The sequence below is a fragment of the Podarcis filfolensis genome (assembly GCF_964270895.1).
Source record: "Podarcis filfolensis genome assembly, chromosome: 3".
NCBI lineage: Eukaryota > Metazoa > Chordata > Lepidosauria > Squamata > Lacertidae > Podarcis > Podarcis filfolensis.
The window spans coordinates 80,864,744-80,886,303 of record NC_139606.1 but is presented as its reverse complement, the minus strand read 5'-3'; the positions used below and the strand labels follow the sequence as shown (position 1 = coordinate 80,886,303).

At 39.6% G+C, this 21,560-nt stretch overlaps 2 protein-coding genes across 2 annotated transcripts; one reads left to right on the top strand and one right to left on the bottom strand.

Moving 5' to 3' along the window:
- Positions 1-297: 297 nt before the first annotated feature.
- On the top strand, positions 298-3,671 carry CEBPZOS (CEBPZ opposite strand). The gene is made up of 4 exons (XM_083604415.1): positions 298-1,488; positions 2,968-3,012; positions 3,209-3,293; positions 3,378-3,671. Exons 1-3 carry the CDS (start codon positions 1,383-1,385, stop codon positions 3,289-3,291), a joined length of 234 nt encoding a protein of 77 aa, XP_083460541.1. The 5' UTR covers positions 298-1,382; the 3' UTR covers positions 3,292-3,293; positions 3,378-3,671.
- CEBPZ (CCAAT enhancer binding protein zeta) lies at positions 3,195-21,527 on the bottom strand. The gene is made up of 16 exons (XM_083604241.1): positions 21,279-21,527; positions 18,285-19,816; positions 17,109-17,340; positions 16,759-16,924; positions 15,776-15,864; positions 14,675-14,728; positions 14,055-14,157; positions 13,893-13,961; positions 11,404-11,470; positions 9,967-10,067; positions 9,500-9,560; positions 7,423-7,613; positions 6,623-6,706; positions 5,491-5,552; positions 5,325-5,406; positions 3,195-3,478 (listed from the first exon to the last, which is right to left on the bottom strand). The coding sequence occupies exons 1-16, from the start codon at positions 21,393-21,395 to the stop codon at positions 3,339-3,341; spliced, it is 3,150 nt and encodes a 1,049-aa protein (XP_083460367.1). The 5' UTR covers positions 21,396-21,527; the 3' UTR covers positions 3,195-3,338.
- Positions 21,528-21,560: the final 33 nt, after the last annotated feature.

Here is a 21,560-nt window from a genome sequence, read left to right as displayed (position 1 = left end):
TTAATGCAGTCCACTATGCAATTAGCAGTGCCTTCTAGGTAGTGGCGCCCTCCCATCAGATGTCAAGGAATTAAACAACTATCTGACTTTTATAAGACATCTGAAGGCAGCCCTGTTTAGGGAAGTTTTTAATGTTTGATGTTTTATCCTGTTTCCAATATTCTTTTGGAAGCCACCCAGAATGGCTGGGGAAACCCAGCCAGATGTGCGGGGTACAAATAATTTATTATTATTATGCAACAAAACAGACACGTTTTCACCATTCGTGTCAAACTGCACATAGGATGGTATACCACTTGCAGCACATAAATTCGTTCCGTGTAGGAAATCAAGGCTGCAATCCTATCACCATTTACCAGGGAGTAAGCCCCATTTGAATTCATGGTTAGAATCACACTGCTAAGCTACCATTCCAGTTAGCCCTCTGAAGTATGGCTACAGTTTGGTTCCCTGTACACTGGAGTGGATACATGCTTAATTTGAGCTCTTGGCTCAAGCTGCAAATTGTCTATTGAATATTGTTTTTGTCTTCAAGTTGGATAAATTGAAAGTGTCACCTGTGCTGAATAACTGGTTCACCTGTGCACACCATCCCTTTATTCTACAGTCAATCCATGATAAACATGTAAGTGGATCAACCATACATAACCTCACCAGTAGTGTCTGAGGTCATGTACGGAATCCTCAACAGACAGGAATCTTACCATGTTTCATTACTTTGATTCCAACAAAGACAATCACTTTATTGAAACATTGGGTTTTGTTGACTAGTCCTCTGAAAGCTTGTCATAATAAAATATTTAGTCTTTTAGGTGCCACAAGATTCCTTTTGTTTGCTGAAATATCCTGTCACAGCTACTCTAGAAATTGCATTTACCGTTACACCTTAGATTCCAAAGTTTTAAAGACTGTTCAAAGTACTTCTCATTCATGATTTTAAAAATCAGCTATGTCAAGTTAAGTTTCCCCTTATTGCAGACTCAGAGTTGTATGCTTAAAAGGCCACCTAAATTGTCAACTTAAAAGGCCATAGCTAAATTTTCAACTGATGGATTCTTAATTCACAGCACAGCCTCTGAGCTGCTACACAGTTGTCAGCATTCTCCCTGTAGCAAAAGATGACTGTCTGAATAAGTACATGTTCAATATTAAGAGAAGGCACTGGAACTTTCAGCAGAGCACAGTAAGTGGAAAGCAAATCCTGCCTCTTGTTCTCTCTTCTCCTTTGATAGCCCATTGGGGCCCCTCTTCAAATATACTTCAGTATCCCTCTGATCAAACCATATGTACAAATCAGTTATTTCCTGTTCTGATAAAATTTTTATATCATTAATGAAATGTTTGTTCCCCTCTGTTTCTAGAACTTTGGGACTAGCTGTGCCATGAATCCTGAGCTTGGAAGGAAGATTTTCAAAGGAGTTATATTAGTGGAATTTATCGGAGTTGCTAGCGCATATGCACTATATATTAAAATGGATAATAATCAAGGTAACAAACTATATGTCTCATTATTTTTTCAAATAACAGTCAGTCCACAGAGCAGTGCACGGAAACGCTGTTTACCTTCTCACTGGAGCGGTACCTATTTATCTACTTGCACTTGACGTGCTTTCGAACTGCTAGGTGGGCAGGAGCTGGGACTGAACAACGGGAGCTCACCCCGTTGTGGGGATTCAAACCGCCTACCTTCTGATCAGCAAGCCCTAGGCTCTGTGGTTTAGACCACAGCGCCACCCGCGTCCCCTCTGAGCAACTATATCCATTGCCTATTAGGAAGTTTTCCTTGAAGGTGGCATTCTCTAATTTTACTGCAAAATTCCTGATATAGCCGTTAAGCTGTTTGTTTGGAACAGCTCTTCAGCTTTTGGAATTATTTCAACTACAGTAGGTCTCAGGAGCTAGCCTGTTTAGGTTGTCATGTACCATACTACCAGTCATCAGCATTTTTTCACAGGCATTGTCTCTGAACAGAAAACATCTATTTGCATAGGGGTCATGGGGCTGCACACACAAACCCTGCCTGTGCCAGGTATGCACATTTCACACTTGCACACTTTTCTAGGTTCAGTTGCACAGAGGCATGTACTTGCAATCAAGGAAGAATGTGAAGAAGCTTATTTCAGATCTTCCCTGCTTGTCATGGGTAGGCCTGGTGCTGATTAGGCAGTGCTGATATGTGCAGGTCTTTGTTCCCAACCTAGACTGATATTTCACATTCAGGCATCCTATTTTCACTTCTGTGTACTGACTAACTTAAGAACAGGGCTCCTTTGGGTGGAGCTGTTGTATATTCATGTAATGGAAAAAAGCTTCCTCCATGCTTTATTTGGCATGGATACTTTTGCACATTACGAGGAGCATTACATTGGTAATGCTCAGGATAGACAAGGAGAATTTGAGTTACTATTGTAATAGAACTCTGTGGCACACCTTTAAAAAAACCACCACCACCACCTGTTCTTCCTTAAACTGAGATAGACCATGACAAATTCCAATATGCCACTTTTAAAGTGAAAGGTAGGGCACATTCTGGATATGAGAGCAGCCGAAGGGCAAGGCACTGCCCTCCCTGCGGATCTCAATACAAACAATGAGAACTTCATACATCCCCCTGCCATGTTTTAGACCAGTGATGCAATGTGTTAAAAGATTAATTTGTGCTATCTTGAGACTTCCTACCACTGAGATTTTAAAATATACCTGAGTCTGATAGCCTTCCCTTTTTCAACTTTTATGCCCAATGTGACAAGCCTAAGTTCTGCAAGTCTTCAACTGGAAATACAGCCTGAGAAGGCTAAACAACCAAGTTGCTGCATTACCTGTAAGATTACCACAGATATTTATGACTGACCAAAAAAACCTAAGAAATGTAGCCACCATGTAATAAAATGTACACTACTTAATTTTTGTGACTGAAATCTTGTGCACTGTACTGTTGTTACAAACTTAACGTTTTTATTTTCTCAGATTTCAGACAAAAAATGCACAGGAGATACCCATCCATCCTAGAAGGTATGTGATAATTAATGTTGGTGTAATTCTTTTTCCCCAACACTTTAAAAAAAACCAAAAACATTCAAGTGCAGATTAAAAGGAAATCCTACTACAATTTTATCAGAAAGATATATTCAATCAAAATTAGATCTTCAAAAGTCAATCTTCATTCAGTTATGCAAAAGATAAAAAAGACTCTCTTCTATTTTCATAGTTTATTACAAATGTAATGAATACGCTGGTTTTCACGAAAAAAGGGAGAAAGATCAAGCAGCATGGTTAATCAGCAAAAGCTAATTGTAAGTAAAAATATTTTTAAATGTTTACATTAAATATCTTCATATTTATTTTCTTGTCTTTTTACTTTTGTGTTTGTTTTTCAGCATTTTGTGTCTAAACTTCTTTTTCTGCTTGATGATGCTCTTCACATCCTTATTGTGAATCCACCTGTTGCGTTCTTCCTCCCATCTGAGCTGTTTGACATCTAATGGAGGAAGACAGAGAGCACATAGATAAGTTTGGAGTGACTACATCCTGGGAAAATCTGGCCTTGAGTTTTATGGATGCAAAGAATACTGCATGAGTTAGAGATTCATGACCGACAAACTCTCTGCTATGTTTTGTCCTAAAAAACACAAAATGCTTTATGTACAAATAAATACAGAGTTCCCTCCTCACCTTCAACAGTCCATCTTGTCTCAAACAACTTACATTTTTCAAACTTAAATGTAATTTGGGCCAATGAGGAACAAATTATATCAAGTTGAAGATTCAGTGCTAATCATGATATACTTTTCTACAAATGCAAACTTAAGAATTTTTAAAAAGTTATTAGCAAGAGCCCAAAATCCAGAAACATACCATGTACAACTGGAATTTCCATAAACGAATTGCCTTTGGTAAATTTCATCCATTGTACCATTGGCAAATTAAGTTGATCATATAGCTTCCAAAGAAGCATGTTTTTTGTAAGTTAAAGCACAGGGTGGAATCCTTGCATAAAAGGGATGGAGCAAAATATTTGTTTGACATACCCACCCACTCCTGAAATCTTAGGTGGTGCATAACCAAGCAATTTATTTCAAATTCCATTTAACATGTTTCTTAAGAGTGCCCACTTATGATAGCATGCTGAACAGTCTGTTCAAAAAGGTTACCTAGAATAGGCATTTAAGGAGGTTTGGTTACTGTGCTCCCAGCTTGATCAATACTTCTCTGTGTGTTGGGCGACATAGCAGTTAGTGGCTCACTTCCATTTTGGGATGTTCCAATAATATCTTAAGTACCAATTGTGATCCACTTTGTCTAAAAGTGACACTCAGCCCTACTGGATGTATAAATGCTTAGGACCTATCTTCATTAATCTGCTTGAAAATGCTGTGTAAAACATTAGTACAGTCCTTTCAAGCTGCCATACAGCACAGGCTCTCATCTGGCTAAAGAGTGCAGGCAAATTTCCCCTGGCATTTGACTTGTACTACAGGCATAATGGGCCTGTTGTAATTTCTTAGATGCAGAATGCTTTTCAGAAATTTAAACGGTGTTTTAGACTACAGGACTAAGACAAGAATAATCTGCACAAAATTAAGCTAAGTTCACAGTGGGAGGTAGTAATTGGGAAAAAGGGAATTGACAAGATTCTCCAGGTGACCATGCAGCTCTCTTTTTGAGAAAGCTGCTAGAGAGCAGCTGGAGATAATACACAAAGGTCTAATTCTACTTTAGTAGACTGAACAGCTAGTTATATGACTGTCAAGTCCATCAAGAGTTCTCTCTTATTCTATAAGGTTCAAATGCCTATAGACATCCTATAAATAATGCAATACACTGGAATTGGGTTATCCATGTAATTTTTGGATATGGGAGGATATAACTGGAATCTTAAGCCCTCTGGATTCCTATCCAGCAGGATCCCATGAGGCTCAAAGTGGGCAGGCTTTGTGTGCTCCAGATGCATCCCAACCACCTTCCCGAGTTGAACATGAAGGTCTGAAGAGGGCTTCTAAATGCATTGGAGTCAATCAACTTCCTCTTGAGCAGGAATCCTTAGAAGGCATTTAGAAGCACCCTTCAGAACACACTTAGAAGCTCTTTTCAGACTTTCCTGATCAACACAGGACAGATGGGGACATGAAGTGTGCAGTGCGCACGGGCGGCACAGGGGAAGAAAAGGTACAACTGGGAGAAAAAGCAGGATAGAAATCAAATAAATATGCTCCTCCATTTGTTTCAAATGAAACTAATTAAAATACCTTTCTAAAACCATCACATGAGCATTTGGAATGCCTGACAGGTAAATATATTTGCTGAACATAGGGAAATTCACTTACTTGCATTATCTTTGTTAGCCATTGCATTCATCCCAATACTATCAAACTTGGACCCAATGTTTTCATCCAGCAAGGAACCAAACTTCAAAAGAAAGATGATGATTAGTACATTGATAACCAGCAGACCAAAGACATTTTAAAAAATAGAAAACTTGGTGGCACCTACTTCTTCTGCAGTAGCAAGGATGCCAGTGTCTTTGAGTTTTCTTTTCTTGTTTTCTTTTGACCCTTTAAAACATTAATATGCAATTATTTATTCTACATGAAGAACAAAACGCAGTGTTTGTTGGGTGGGGAATGGATTTGAGCAGAAAACAGGAAGAGACTCCCAAGAAGAACTTCTCAGGCTCTTCTACACTATCTGCAACAAGGTGCTATATTTAAAATTCCATCCTTTTAAAAACATTTTCTCAAAGTTTTATAAACAAATGATCTCTAACTTTCTTGACAGCACTGTCCCTGGTATCAAATAGTCTACCACTTACTATTCCTCTAGATAAGGAAAGGGATTTTGCTAACTATAAAGTACCTTAGCAGTTTTACATGCTAGTTCTTTAAGAGCTTGGGCAAATATCATCTAACCATTGCATTTTTTAAATCAAGTTCTAAACCAGTTATCCTTTGTCATCTCTGATAAGACTTCAGATGTACAGCTGAAAGAAAAAACTATCCTGCTGAAAACTGAACTAATCCTTTCCATCTGGTTTTCTGTGTCTGATATGAAAATCAATTAATTATTTCTTGACAAAGAATAAGTGCACTTTCTATACAGTACTGTATCACACTTTCTATCACTACCACATGTTGTCTCCCCATAACAACTACACACTGCTCTGGTTTTCTTAATACCTTATAGTTCATTCCTACCTCTCCTTCCTCAAACTGGACATGCAGATTTTCAGACACTAACCAAAACAGAATGTTAAAAGTCAATGTGATTAGGTGAGTAAATTCTGCAGAGTAAATTCGGTCTCTTGTGTCATTTTCCTTTAATGGATCTATTAATGACCAGTGCAATCCTATACAAATAAATGCACAAGTAAATACCACTGAGTTCAGTGGGGCTTACTTCTAGGAAAGAGGATATATGATTGAAGCTCAAGTGCCTTATATCTAGCCAGCACAGCTAATACAGACCCCTGGCGCTCTCAGAAACTTCACAATTCTGAGTGAAAAGACAGCAAACTAGTGATGAGTCACATTTCTAGCAGAGAGGCAGGCTGCTACAAAACCCCTCAGCATTCTGACACCCAAGGCTGTCTCAGTTTTTATCAAATATTAAGAGGTCTTTATGTTACCTTTCATCAATCCAGCAAAATCCATTTCTTTTTTTCTTTTGCCTTTCTTACTGGCAGGCTTGACATGCTCCTCTTTATTGTCATCTATCAAAAAGGAAAGCTATTAAAACTTTTACTCAGACTACATCATAAAGCGGATGATTTGTCAATATGAAAACACTTTCCGCTTTCGTGCAGAGAAAGTAACCAACTGCCTGAAACATTGTGGTTATCTCACTTCCTATGAACAGACTCCACAAAACGGCTACTCCTAGTCAGCTCAGATGTTTCTACACTGTTTCTGAATACTGAAAATGCAATAGGACAGCACCGTTCATTCAACCATGCTTGTTGCACATAAAAATACTACAGCTTGGTCCAATTACTGTCATTTTAGTTTAGTCAACAGTGTTAATGTGACCCAATGTTAACATGAAATTAGGCTCTAGAGCAGTGTTTCCTAAACTTGGTTTTTGGACTACAATTCCCATCATCCTTGACCACTGGTCTTATTAGCTAGGGATGATGGGAGTTATAGTCCAAAAACAGCTGGAGACTAAAGTTTGGGAAACACTGCTCTACAGGATGCAGGGGCAGATGCAACACTTATTTCTGATGATTCGTTATCAGCCTTGGCACATGCATCCTTCGGATCTGTCCACCACCACACCTAACTTATGTGGTCTTCTGCTCCAGCTAAATCACATAAATATCTGGTGGAACACTAAGGCAAACAAGTAGGTACCTATGGCATTTAAAATCTGTGTTTTAACAAAGCGAGCAATTGAATAATTTGGCAATAAGTGCATTCGTGTTTTTACCTGGAGCTTTATCATCATCTGAGACATCCATAAAAGTCCCTCCATCTTCATCAAGATCTTCTCTAAAGTCTTCATCCATACTACCCAGAGATACTTCCTCATCATCAAGGTCGTCAAAATCATCCTCCTCTGAATCATCCAATGCTGCCTCATCACTTTGGCTTTTCTTTTTCCCTTTGCTTTTTATATTACTAGAATTTGATTTAAAAATACAATTTAAAAAGCTTTTAGAAAATCCACCTATCCAACTTTCTCATAATGCTTAGAAAGATCACAAACAGCAAGCAATACAGACTTTAGTCTATAAACAAAACACTCAAATTTTGTTAAACTAATGCATATACTATAACTAAACAGGTTTTGGTGGTTTCTATCCATAGAATAATCCCACTTCATCTCCTTTCCTTGCATGCCCCAGAATAGATTTAGGGGGATTTTACAAGGGGTGGGAGGGTAAGTTCCATTAGGGAAGCAAAAGACATTGTACAAACAGGACAATACCACTGGATACAGCACAGAATGTTAGCAGCTTTACAAAATACTAGACCATTACTTGATCAATTCTCTTTCGACCAGTAAAACTGCCTGCTCTAGGAATAGCAAATTGCAAAGCTGGTTTATGGGGTTTTACTGGATGAATGCCCATAGGGTCACTCCAAAATTATCAGGCACATAACAAGAGTATTTCCACAATAAATGAGTTCATAAAGTACTCTACAGATATTTTCACAATGCTAAATAACAAGGGAATTGTTAAATGAAATCTGCTATAAACTCCTTATATAATATACCAAGATCCTAGCGTATCAGTATTCCACCCAAAAGCCTGTTTTATTGTAATACTAACATTTCAGAGTGTATGAAATTTAAGGCAGTGGGAACACCAGCAGACAATAAGCGTGTGAAAATCACTTTGCCTGCTTTCTGAGCCAGCAAGGGGGAAGTGCTGTGTGCTGCCAAATTGTTCAGCTAAGAGGGAGTGGAAATGGGGTAGGGGGAAGGAACCCAAAGTGATCCATCTGTGGAAAAACTGGTCTCTAAAGCCAAATGTGGTTGAGCTTTCCTTTGAGATTCCTTCATTTAAGAGTAAACTATTTCAATCCATGTTCACATATAAAGCAGCACAATCGCTCAGAAGATATATCTCATCATGTCATTGACTCTGCAATTCTAAACCCCATTGTTTTCAGTAGTGCCTATTCCCACTTGGTGTGTATCGGGTTACAGCTTTCATCACTCTAAACTACTACCTGATAGGTAGATTACACCACCCTCCTAATACATGCCTACGGATGAAAAAGGAATACTAGTGTTAGTGGAACCTACAAGATATGTTAGCTCAGGCCCATTCAGCAGCAGGTTCTCATCTCTACGATAGATAGATGATAGATAGATAGATAGATAGATAGATAGATAGATAGATAGATAGATAGATGATAGATAGATGTATATTTGCCAGGCAGCAGGATAAAAGCAGCTAGATTGATCCACATCATACTTAACAGTATGGAGGATGAACCTGCAGCCCTACAGATGCATTTGGACTACAACTCCCATCGTCCTCAACTATTGGCCATGCTATGTACAATGGCAGCTGGCGGGCCAAAAGTTACCGGGCAGGCCAGTGTAGAAGATAAGGCAGAATACAAATGCTTCCCAAGGAAAAGGGAAGAAGGTGCCCTGATCTTCACAACTATCTGCACCCCTAGGAGTCGCAGCTCAGGTTCTCAAATCTCCTCCTCCCCAAAACTAGATCATGACTAAGGAGATCAAGGGAGATGAAGTCTGGCTGTTCGTTTTACACAGAAATTGCAACAACTTCCTTGTAATTTGGTTGATTCATAATTGCAGAAGTAATGTAGCCATATTTCAGGAGGGAAGGGGGATTCTGAATACACTTGAGGTATATTTAACAAACTTTTTTCCCACAGAGCACAAAGTTTTAGACGAGCCTTGTGACATAATGCACATACATAATACACTCCATTTACTCTATTTGCTTTATCAAGTTGTTCATGGTGCCCATGCAGAAACTCTTAACTTCATATCTTTATTTATTCCCATTAAAAAAACTTACTCAGCAAAATTAAGGTCCTCATTGACAAGTGTATCAAAATAACTATCATGTTCAAATGAATCTGAAAGAAAGAAGGTGGCAAAATCAAAACATTTTGATTTGGTATTTAAAACAAATTGTTTCAAAGTGCAATTTGTTATAATTTGCAATATGCCCTATATTCTTGCATGAAGCAACTGCCACCTAACAACCCACCAAGACCAGGACCAAATATCAAATCTGGAATTTGCCAAGTTTTAGAGGAGCAAATACCAGATGAGCAACCAGGCAACACTGTAGTGTAAGCAGTTGTTTAGCTTGAGTTGGCTCATCTCCCCACCCATATCTTTGAACTGGAAATTCACATAACCTTGAGTTCCATCTACTGACCAGTCTTAGAAGAACTGCTAAAGGATTACTACCCATCTTCAAGGGAAGCCAAAGTCCTCTACATCTCTTTGAATGGGACAGGATGGGACAAGTCTTACCTAAAGCTCTTTCAAACTCTTCATCATCCACATCTTCCACACTTTCATCATCTCTCGCAGGTTTCCTTTTCTCCTTCTCCAAGTCCAACTTTTTATAAAATCTGCGTATTAAAAAGAAATGTTTTCACATTCGTATAAAACATGGCTATTAAGACATCCTGATTTGATGAACTTAAAATAAGGATATTTCGAGACGTTAAACCTGCCTAAGCATCAAGCAATTTCCTACTGTTTTAAAGTCATTACTTCCTATTGCAACAACCTTTCAAGAGCAATTCATGTAAATTTCATCTTTGTACTTTAGTCTGGTTTCTACACAGACTCCCACACCCCTCTCTACGTTCTAACCAGACAAGAAGCACTAGAATTCAAGGACACTTTCCAGCCCAACAAAAACATTTGGGTTGCAAAGCAGGCCAAGTGAAGGGTGTGGCCTGGGGAACATTATGAGGACCAGATGGAGAGGCCGAGAGGAACATGTATGGTCCCCAGGCCTGAGGTTTCTCATTCCTGTATTATAAAGATAACTGGGCTAGTACCACCCTGTAATATCAGGGTAGCAAGTTGATTTATCACAGTGTGATGTTGCAACATTCATTTGCTGGCAAAAAGAGCCTTTGGTTCAGGGCTACTGTGGGGGCATTTCTTTCCAAACGCTAACAGAAAGTCACGCTGCCACATGGCGCTTGTGAGGGGTTATATATCCTTCCCCCTCCTCCATGGTAAAACACTACAATAAACATCTGATGTGCCACAATGTCATGAATGATAACATAAAATCGATCTGGTTTACGTTCAAACAGCTGTAATGATCTTCCCACATCTCCTACCTTACTTAGCATTTTTCCCATTCCAGCACAAAAAAGCCCAATCCTTCATATCCATTTTAACAGACAAGTCATTCCCAAAAGGTTATAGAGATGGGGCTAGCTATGTGCCAGACATCTGCCAATCTGCCATTTCCAGATTCTTATTCTGGTCATATAAGACTAGATAAGCAGTTGTCTTATTTGCAAGCAGATGTATGTACACTGCCTTCTCCAGGGCTAAAACAGAATCACCAGCAACCAACCAGTGCATCCCATAATACATACAAGTGCTGCTGCTGACCTGATGGAAGAACAGGAGTCATAACAGCACAGTTATTCTGGGCAAATTCCCTGCTGTTTTGCTGTGATGTATGGAACATTCCAAGGAACTGTTGTCTAGAAATGGATGTGTTTTATAAAAAGCTTTTTTCCTCCACTGATCTTATCTAGTAATTTGAAATATCCGTTTTTCCCAGCCGTGATCCCCCTATCCTATAAAAATACATGGAAGTGATTTGCAGTAAAACTTTCACAACAGTAGAAAGTGTCTCCAAGAATAAACCCTCCCCAAAGGAAAGAAAATTAAGAGCAATGAACATATGGAAGTCTCAATCAAAGATGTCAATACCTGTGGAAAAAGACTTCATCTACTGGGATTTTGCTTTCATCTTGGGCAAGGAATTCCTTGCTATTCACTGGAAATAAAATAATAAAGAACTGGTGGTTGTTTATCAAATTAACTTGCTATAAAGGTTATTCAAATGCCACGTCATACACATTTTCCCTAAGCAATGTCTTTAGGGCTGCTAGCTTCAAAACCAACCAATCCAGTGAGAGCAACTAAATCTCTCTGTGCAAAATGAATATCCCTCCCTCACCCACCCAGTCTATAAAAAATGGGGGGGGGATCCAGTGCATAAAAGTTCAGAATGTAAAAGGAATTTAACTTTTAAATTAAAAAATAACCTAACATTAAACAGTAAATCAAGTAAATCTATTATATAATGCAAGCTAAATTTAATTTTTCTTACTTAGATCACTTAGGCAGAAGAAATGTAGTTATAGGATACCATGGGAACATGGATTACAAATAGAAATTTGAGAGGTCCCACAAAACCACTATTGTGTATCACATCATTACTGGTGTTTACATAACATGAATATCCTTAGCCGTAATGTTAATGAGTTAAAGCCTTAACTGTTCATCTGGATCCTACTTCTGAGAGTCTAACAATGAACTCTGTATCCAATAACATCACTCCCCCTTCCTTCAATTTTCTTAATGTGACGTCTCTCCTTCTGAAATAGCTATCCTCTTGCGGATCACAAATTGACTAAGTTGTAGGAAGCAGAGGAGGAATAAATGGACAGTTCTCCAAACAGAGAAAGTGGAGTCCTCTAGGGATTGGTATCAGGACCTGGACTTTTAACTTGCTCATAAACAATCTAGAGTTAGAAGTAACCAGTGAGGGGCCAAGTTTGCCGATGATATTAAATTGTTCAGGGTCGTTGAAACAAAACAAATAAAACAAAGAGATTGTGAAGAGCTCCAAAAGGACCTCTCCAATAGGTAGTGAATAGGTAGTAAAATGGCAGATGCAATTCAATGTAAGTAAGTGTAAAGTGATGCATGTCAGGGCAAATTTCACACTTACGACTTCTGAACTGATGGTGATGGACTAGGAACAATACTTTGGGGTCGTAATAGATGAAGCTGTTGACCCAGTGTGCAGCAGCAGTGAAGTGGGCAAATTCCACGCTAGGGATCATTAGCAAAGGAATTGAAAATAAAATGGCCACTATCGTAATACCATTATACAAATCTGTGATGCAACCGCATTTGCAATACTGTGTGCAATGTTGATTGTTCCACCTCAAAAAGGATATTACAGAGTTGGAAAAGGATCAGAAAAGGGCAACCAAAATAGATCAAGGAGATGGAGTGACTCGCTTTGAAGAAAGATTGCAGTGTTTGGGACTTTTTAGTTTAGAGGAAATGTGAGTGAGAGGTGACACAATAGGAGTTTATACGATGATGCACAGCATGGAGAAAAGTAGAGAAAAAGTTCTCTGCCTCTCTCATAACACTTGAACTCATAGATATCCAATGAAACGAAATGCTGAAAGAGTCGGGAATGATAAAAGGAATCCATGAAGCACATAGATAAGCTATAGATCTTGCTATCGCAGGAGACAGTGATGGCCACCAACCTAGAAGACTTTAAAAGAATGGACAAATTCACGGAGGAGAGGGCCACTGAAGACTACTGGCCATGATGGCTGTGCTCTGCCTCCACAGCCAGCAGCAGTAATGCTTGTGAATTCTAGTTGCTGGAAACCCCAGGAGGGGAGAGGGCTTGTCTTCAAATCCTGCTTGCAAGTTTCCCGCCGGAATCTGGTTGGCCACTGAGAGAACAAGATGCTTAACTAGACTGGCCACTGACCTGATCCAGCAGGCTCTTCTTATGTTTAACAGTCTTCCAGAATTTTTCTGGTTTTCCACTTACACAGTCAATATAAATTTGTTTACATGTTTTTATACTGAACTAACAGGAGATATAGTATTAAAAAAACAAATTACAACCTTCATTTACCCAACTGCTTGCTGAAACAGCAAACCAGGTGTGAAAGAACATGGGGGTGACTTACTGCCTGCTTTCCCCCAAAATAGAATGGTTTGTGCTTGCACAAACCATAGTCTTTCTGGCTCACTCTAATGATACACTTATGATAAAAGGAATAAGGTTTCTGGCATCTAACAGTGAAGAGTGTTAGCTACATCAAAGGAACACTTGTTATTTCCTGCATCCAAATGCTTAAAAAAATCTTATTGCCCTTCTGTTTGATGCCGTGGATCACAACATTTTTGGGGGGAATATGTTTGTCAATTCCCCTTCTACTACTGAGGATGGGGGATCCTCCACAACAGCATAAGGGCTGCAGGAAGGAGGAATTTGCAAAAATTGGCCCTGCTTCCATTCCTGAATGGAATGACAATATTGGATAAAACCCACTGTGCAAATATCTTCCACTGAAAGTGATGGATCTTATAATGCATTGTATTTATGATCAGGGTACCACTGACTATAATCTTTAGAATGAAAGCTCCTTACTTACCCGCAAGATTTCGTACATCACTCATGGACTGTTTATTCTTTGGCTGCATTACCACGCTACTGGTGTTCTCTGCATTAGAAAGTCAAGAAATCACACAAAAATTTAATTGTTATTAACCTTAACCTATCTGCTACACCTGACAAATGTTGATAGGGTCCATACCTTTGCCCTTAGGAGCTTTGGGATTTCTGTACACAAAACGATCCAAGAATCTCATTAGAGTGAAGTCCTGAAGAGGATCACCTGTGTATTCAATGTAATTCCCCTGAAACAAAGTTAACATTCATAGTGTCAATTTGCATCAAGAAATACATGAATGGAAGTGGCAAAAGAATCACATGTGTTTGGATTCAGCAGACAAATAAGTGATGTTACTCAGACGAAGGAAGATGAAATAGGTTGCCTCTCTGAAACCTGGATCACACACAACCCTTTCAGTGGAGGGAAGGCAGCAGTGGCTATTCCTGCTCTGCTACGTAGGATTTCAGGTGTGCCACACAACAAGTGAAGAAAGGGGTGGACAACAGGACAGGTGGGAGACAGGCAGAAACAAGACTGCCTTGTCTCCTGCTTTAAATATCTGTAGCAAGGTGGAAACCCTAGCCAATCTGGTTTTCTACAGGAAAAAATATTTGTATCAAGAATGGTTCCCCCATTTACTTGTTGCCCCCATTTCTGTCTGGAAACTACTATTCACATGCAATCCAAATCATTAAGTACATGTGACAGGACACCCAAGAGGGCAACCAAAGTAGTGAAAAAAAGTAAGAAATTCAACTAACCTCTAGGATAGTTTTTGCAAAGAGGGCAACAGATGGATGAAAGTGTTCTGAAAGCTGGAAAAATAAAATCAATGTTGTAATATAAAATATTATTCCAATACAAGTTTTTGGCACCATATTAACAGATTAAATGGAAATCTTAACCTTCACTCCAGGTTCCCCCCCCCCTTATTTATTATTTTCTTGCTACAAAATTGTACACACGTAAATCATAAAACATGACATGACTAACAAAAAACAGGTCACCAGAGGGATAAAATACTAAACATATTGTTTTGCAGTACATAATACTTAGCTGATTACAGTAAACCAGTAAAGTTCTGTCTATTACCATTCCAACTGCTGTTAATAAATGTGTTACTAATTCCTTACTTCTTGGTTGGTCTGTAATGTAGCTGAAGTATATAAATTACCTAAGTAGCTTTGAAGCCAGATAACAAGGGGCCATAATCCCCCATGTGGCAGTTTCTAGAACTGACGTCTCCACATATTTGATGTAACATTAAGTGCCACTTTTATCACATGAATCTACCTCAGACAGGCTCTGCACTAGCTCCAGCAGCAGGTGCCAGTACGGAAACTCCCCATGATATGCAGTTGATCTAAATGTTTTGCAGCACTATGTTACCATCCCCTATGTTGAGAAGTAACCTCTATTGGGAGGAGAAAGAGAGAGAGAGAGCTGTAGGCTTAAGATTGCCAACGTGATGACCTCCATAAGTTGTTGGACTGCAACTCCCATAATTCCTGAGCAGTGTCTATGCTGGATGAAGCTGGTGGAAGTTATCTTAGACCTGTTCCAATGTAAAGTCACAAGAGAGATGCCAGAACTAATCTTTGAACAAGGCTCCTCTCCTCTTAAAACTTGTTCAATAGATTGACTCTACACTTGGTCATACTTAGAATGGGTCCGATGAACTCCAAGAGACTTAACTTACACCAATGATTTAAATGAGCCTACTCTAACTCTGGATCCAACCCAATGAAACGATACCAAACCCACTGTTAAAGGAAAATGTCTGCAAAAATAAAATAAAGTTGTCTGGGATCCCTCCCACAAAAGCCACATTGAAATTCCTGGTGTTCATGAAAAAACGGTACCTTCTTTAGTTCCCAAAAACTTGTTCTATCAGCTCCACAGTATGAAGGATTTCGATGTAATGGGTCATAGCTACCCAAATTCTTGCCACCTGAAAAAGAAGACGTGTTTTGTATCATCAAAGACAAACAGATCTAGATACTTAACAGGGGAACACCTAGTTTTCCAACAAAGAAGTAGTCAACCTGGTACCCTCCAGATGTTGTGATCTCCCATCATCCCTGAGCAACTACTCCTGATCTTCTCCTGATCATTTTAAAGACAGGAGAGTCCTTCTGCAGTAACACCACAAAAGGTACAACAAAGATCTCTGTGCCCTGCTCCAATTTCATACAACCTAGTCTGCAAAATGCATGTATTGCAAAATTCCCACATAGCAGAGTGGGAAGGTAAGCCAGTTTCTTTTAGTGCAATTGCAACATCTGGTAGGATTAGTTGAAAGAAGAATACTCTCATTATTACACAGAGCTGCCAGATGTCTAGAACAGATCAGAAACCAGAGTGAACAAGAAATTAAGAGTTCTGGACTTGGACATGAGAGGAGTTATGTGAGCCCAGCCAAAGTCTCATGGCTTCAGTTTCCATTCTGTAAAATGGAAATGACAACAGCCTAACTCAAAAGATGGGTGGAGAAGTGAATGAGACATGACATTTTAAAACACTTTTTACTTACAGAAATATAACTAAGGGGGGGGGACACCACTTAAGTAGTGCATGTCTCATGAAAGTTGTTAATACAGCAGCAGCAATGGCCCATAACCCTGGCAATGTCTTATCTACTGACACTGTTCCCAAACACTTTTAGCAGATGGCCTTCCTCTGGCTCCGTTCAATCCCCTCCACATAAACAAGTTTGAATAAGGAAAGTTTCCTTTGGGTAACGACCTTCAGATTAAAGTTTGCAGAATTTAATACCGTCTACTAGGACCTGAAATATTCCAGTCAACATCTGCCAGAATCTCACTCACAATTTTTCAATTTTTACCTGCTAGATTTTGGTGATGTACCCATGAAGCTCCTGAAGCTGGGTCATGAGATTTCACAGATTCTTCTGTTTTTATTATTTTTGTTTCTTCATCAACATCTACAAGTTTTTCCTCCTCTTCTTCAGCTTCTTCAAGGTCATGAAAATGTTCCTCATCATCGGATTCCTAGGAAATGAATCAGATTTAAGAAGAAACCAGTGTGGGGATCATGCAAAACTCTGATAAGTTACATTCCAGGGATAGCATATAAAGCCAAAATTGTGGATTGAAAGCATTTTTTTTAAATTGAGGTCAACAGCTAGTTGTACAAAGGCAGGCTAAGAACAACTTTATAAGACGGATATCATACCACATGATCCTGCAGCTGTACTCGTAACCCTGGTTTTACTTTCAGAAGTTCAGACACAAGGTACAAAGCTCCACAGGTGAATGGTGGCATTTGAACACAGGTGACTTGAAGCAATCGCTTTATAAAAGCTTTCACCCGCCGGAGTACTATATCAGCCTTCAAAGATTTGTAGACAAGGTTGAGAAACATAGACTGTTTGGCACACAGTGCTAATCCTGGATCCAGCAGCTTCCTGCAAAAACAAAATAATCATTATCAGCATTAACCTCATGAATTCACTCATTCTTCTGAATTTGCGGTACAGACCAACATATGACAGCTGCATCATTTACTACTACTGTTGACACAAAATGATTTTCTTTTACTCACCCTAGTTTAAAGTGGACCATTGCTTAATGAATAATATCCCATAATTAGTCACATTTTATAAAATATCTGAAGGCATGGGGGGGACAGGAAAATGGGGGGGGAACCTATTTTATTTTTCGTTCTTTTTCCTTTCGTTTTTGAAAATTTGGGTAAAAGTGGGCCTTCAGATCTCTACATTTGTTTTATTTAAACATTCACAGAGCAACCTAACTCTCAGATCCACGGGCAATCAGGTTAGGATAGTGGATGGGACCTTTGCTGGTGAGTCCTCCACTCTGCCAGCAGAAAGTTCCATGGACATCCATTTCTTTCAACTGGAGAGGCAATGTAAGGGTTTGTAATAAGTACAGGGGCAAAAAGAAGCATGTTCTACTGCCAACCATGGATGGTGCAAGCCAGCAAGCCTTTGGATCATCCGCCACTTCAATCCTCACCCCACTTAAGATTGTTCTGTAAATTGAGTTCAGAGGAAGGAGAAAGAAAAACCAGTACAATAGGAGACTCTTGGCTCAACCCTGCTTCAATAAAGGATAATCAATTGGAGAATACCAATAATAACCAAAACAAAACAAAAAAACCCTCCACATTACAGATGTCTACATTGGCATGAATTATCAAGCAAAAGTTTGCCTATCAAATGCCAAAAACAAACAGGGCAACTACTGATATGCAGAGGAGGACAAAGTAGTTCCATTGCCATCACAATATTCACAATTTAAATTCATATAAACCGTAAACAACTGATCAGCAGTAAATATTCTACAAAACGCAACTTAATAGAAACATTAAAATGTATGTGATGCTTACTTGTATAGGGCTGTGTAATATCGGTCAGATATAGTCTGATTAGAATCCATTACTTGAAACAGCAACATCAAGGCTTGGATGCTGGTGCTGAAGTTTGCAAGGTGCAAAACCTTAAACAAAGTATTCATCTGCTCCTTTATTTTTTCATCACTAGTCTGAGCATAAGGGTAAGCTCTGTTCACCCCTGTCAAGAGAGCACTAAGCATTTTGGACTCAACATCTTTTTTCTTGATACAAGACCGAAAAAAGCAAAAGTAGAGTGTAATGAGTTTGTTAGCCAGCTCACTCTCCTCGTGACTAAGAACCATCTGGTTCAAAAAGCAGATGGCATAGTATTGTGCTTTGGGGCTAATGTTTGATCGATAGAGAAGCCTCTCCACTTCATTACACACCACTCCTTTCATGTTGGGATGCTTATGAAGCAGAGTCTCTAGCAGATAAGATGCTTTGGTGGCTATTTTGTTTAGAGGATCTCCCAGTTTGTTTACTAACTGCACAAGAAAAGCTTTCTCTTCCTCTACCTTGTTGCAGAGAAGTTCATGCGCAACAGCAAGAGCACGGGTTTTTGTTGCCACCAGGGGATCATGACTCAGTGATTCTAACACTTGCACAAATTCAGCCACCCAGTGCTTCAGGTGATGCTCAAAATACCACAAGATCAGGCGCCTGTCCCTCGAATCTCTGTTGCCACTTGAGAGCTGCTCCAGAGAGCCAAAGGGATGTTGGGAGAAAGTGTACAGCTTACGATTGTCTGGTAGAAGATGTGTCATGAGAAGCTCTTTGAAAGTATCCAAGGCCATTAAACTCTGCCTTCTACTACCTTTCTTTTTGATCAGATTCACCAGGGTCTCTATAAACTGAAGTGAGTGGACAGTAGCATCTTGGATAAGAAGGGTCATGGCAGCCATTCTGTCAGCAAGAGTCCCTGATGACACTACAGTTTTCATCCAAGCTGATGATGATCCTTTCCATAGATTTGCCTTACTCTTGCAGAGGTCTGCCTCTTGTTGGTAAAGCTTTTGAGCCAAAGCCTTATACTTGGATACAAGGGACTGATTTTGGGGTTCAGTAGAAAATTCATTTGTATACTCCAGATCATACCATTTCCCCCCTGGTTTTATAAGAAGTATCTGCCGCTCATGAAACTGAAAAGTGTCCACTTCCTTGTCTTTTTTTGTTCCATGCAACAAAGCACTATTGGGAACTGACTGTTTCTTATTATCTTGGGCATTACTTGACTCTATTTTTTCTTTACTTCCTTTCACTTGGTTTTCTTTTTTTGCTACTGTAGTTTTGTTTACTTCCTTTTGGTTGACTTTCTCTTTTTTTTGTAGTTTTTGTTCTCCTTCAACTGCTTCTCCCTCTTCTTCATCATCTGCTGTAACCAGGAATTTATTTGAATAGCTGCTCACACCCAGTGATTTTATAAATGCCTCCAGTTCACCATCCTTCAGATCATCAATGGCACCTTTTTTCCCACCATCTACAATTTCTTCGGTCTCATCCAAAGCAGCGAGCATGATATAATCTTGCTGCATAAAACAAAGTAACAAGTTGTCTCAGCAACGTGTTCATGGATAACATCATTTGACAGTGCATGCATTATAAAACATCAATATTGCAAACAGGCTTATAACATACGCAGACAACATTGCCCATTACTGCTTCTAAATTACTTGCACACCTCTGAAATATCCACCAATGTAAGGACTATCCAGTATTAAGAATTGTCCCACCTGCTCTCAAAGTGCTGGATTTTTATTTTTTGTTTTACTAAAAAACCATGTACAAAAATCAGAAAAAATCTGTCTTAATCAGTGGCTGCACATAAAAAAATTAAGGACAACAGATTAGTCGTGACATAAGAATTTGTGGCCGCACATTTCTGTTAAAATATTATCTGTTGGTCCACAAGGGGCCAGAAGGCTCTTTGTATAAAACCCAGCGAGGGAGGAGATGTCTAAAAATGAAAACAAAAATTGTTCGCTGCCCACATACTATGTGTGTAAACCCTCAAGCTACACATGCAGCGGATCTGCCATTTATTTCCACCAGTTTGAAAAGACGGCAACACGTGAGAAGCCAACATTAGACAGATGACATCTCCTTCCAGGGTGAATGCCCTTTTAGAGAAAGTTACAGGTAGGTAGCCGTGTTGGTCTGCCGTAGTCAAAACAAAATAAATAAATTCCTTACAGTAGCACCTTAGAGACCAACTAAGTTTGTTATTGGTATGAGCTTTCATGTGCATGCACACTTCTTCAGATACACTGAAACAGAAGTCACCAGTCCCTTATATATAGTGAGAGGGTTGGGAGGGGTATTACTCAGAAGGGTGGTGGGAATGGGTGACTGGCTGATAGGTGTGGTAAACCTGTTAACACGCAATTGGTCTTACAGGAAAAAGCAAGGGGTGAGATGGCTAAAAATAGCTTTATCATGTATTATGAGATAAGAATCCAGTGTCTCTATTCAGACCAGGTCTCTCCATGGTTTTAAGTTTGGTAATAAGTTGCAATTCAGCAACTTCTCTTTCCAGTCTGAAATTCTTTTGTAATGACAGCTACTTTGAGATTTTGTGTAGAATGTCTCCCTATGCAAGATCTCAAAGTAGCTTTCTTATTACAAAAGAATTTCAGAAATAGACTGGAAAGAAAAGTTGCTGAATTGCAACTTATTACCAAACTTAAAAGCACGGAGATACCTGGTCTGAATAAAGACATTGGATTCTTATCTCATGTATCTGAAGATGCGTGCACACGAAAGCTCATACCAATAACAAACTTAGTTGGTCTCTAAGGTGCTACTGGAAGGATTTTTTTTTATTTTGTTTCGACTTTTGGAGAAACTCCGCCTGTTAAAGCCCATCCTTTCCGAGGGAAAAGAGCCAGGCTGACCCAAGGCTCTCACCCCTTTCCCACCACGTGGAAGGAAAGAGATCCGCAGGGACCTCCCTAGACCCCTTTCCTGGCCGCCTCAGGGCCTCTTTCTTACTTTGGTGCCTCCGAGGCGCAGCACCTCCTCCAGAGTAAAGCCGCTTCCATCATCAGCCTCTCCCTCGCCATCTCTCTCGTCAGACTTCTCGAGCTCCAACTCCGACAACGTCGCCATCTCCCTCGGCCAGACCACGCATGCGTCCCCCTAGCTTCCGGGTAGTAGTGATGACGACACTCACTTAGAAGGTGGAAGGTCCTGCTAGATACATAGAAGGTACTATGAACGGCGCAGATTTAGGAAACAAACGGGAAAAGGGCAGAGAGAGGGACGCACTGCTTG

Excerpts from the sequence above, each read along its gene's own strand:
- CEBPZOS (XM_083604415.1), top strand. The coding sequence starts at position 1,383 with ATGAATCCTGAGCTTGGAAGGAAGATTTTCAAAGGAGTTATATTAGTG. Across the intron at positions 1,489-2,967 it reads TAAAATGGATAATAATCAAG|ATTTCAGACAAAAAATGCAC; the intron begins GTAACAAACTAT and ends TTATTTTCTCAG. Across the intron at positions 3,013-3,208 it reads ATACCCATCCATCCTAGAAG|TTTATTACAAATGTAATGAA; the intron begins GTATGTGATAAT and ends CTATTTTCATAG.
- CEBPZ (XM_083604241.1), bottom strand. The coding sequence starts at position 21,395 with ATGGCGACGTTGTCGGAGTTGGAGCTCGAGAAGTCTGACGAGAGAGAT. Across the intron at positions 13,962-14,054 it reads CAAAGCTCCTAAGGGCAAAG|AGAACACCAGTAGCGTGGTA; the intron begins GTATGGACCCTA and ends TTTCTAATGCAG. Across the intron at positions 5,553-6,622 it reads TTTTGCTGGATTGATGAAAG|GGTCAAAAGAAAACAAGAAA; the intron begins GTAACATAAAGA and ends AATGTTTTAAAG.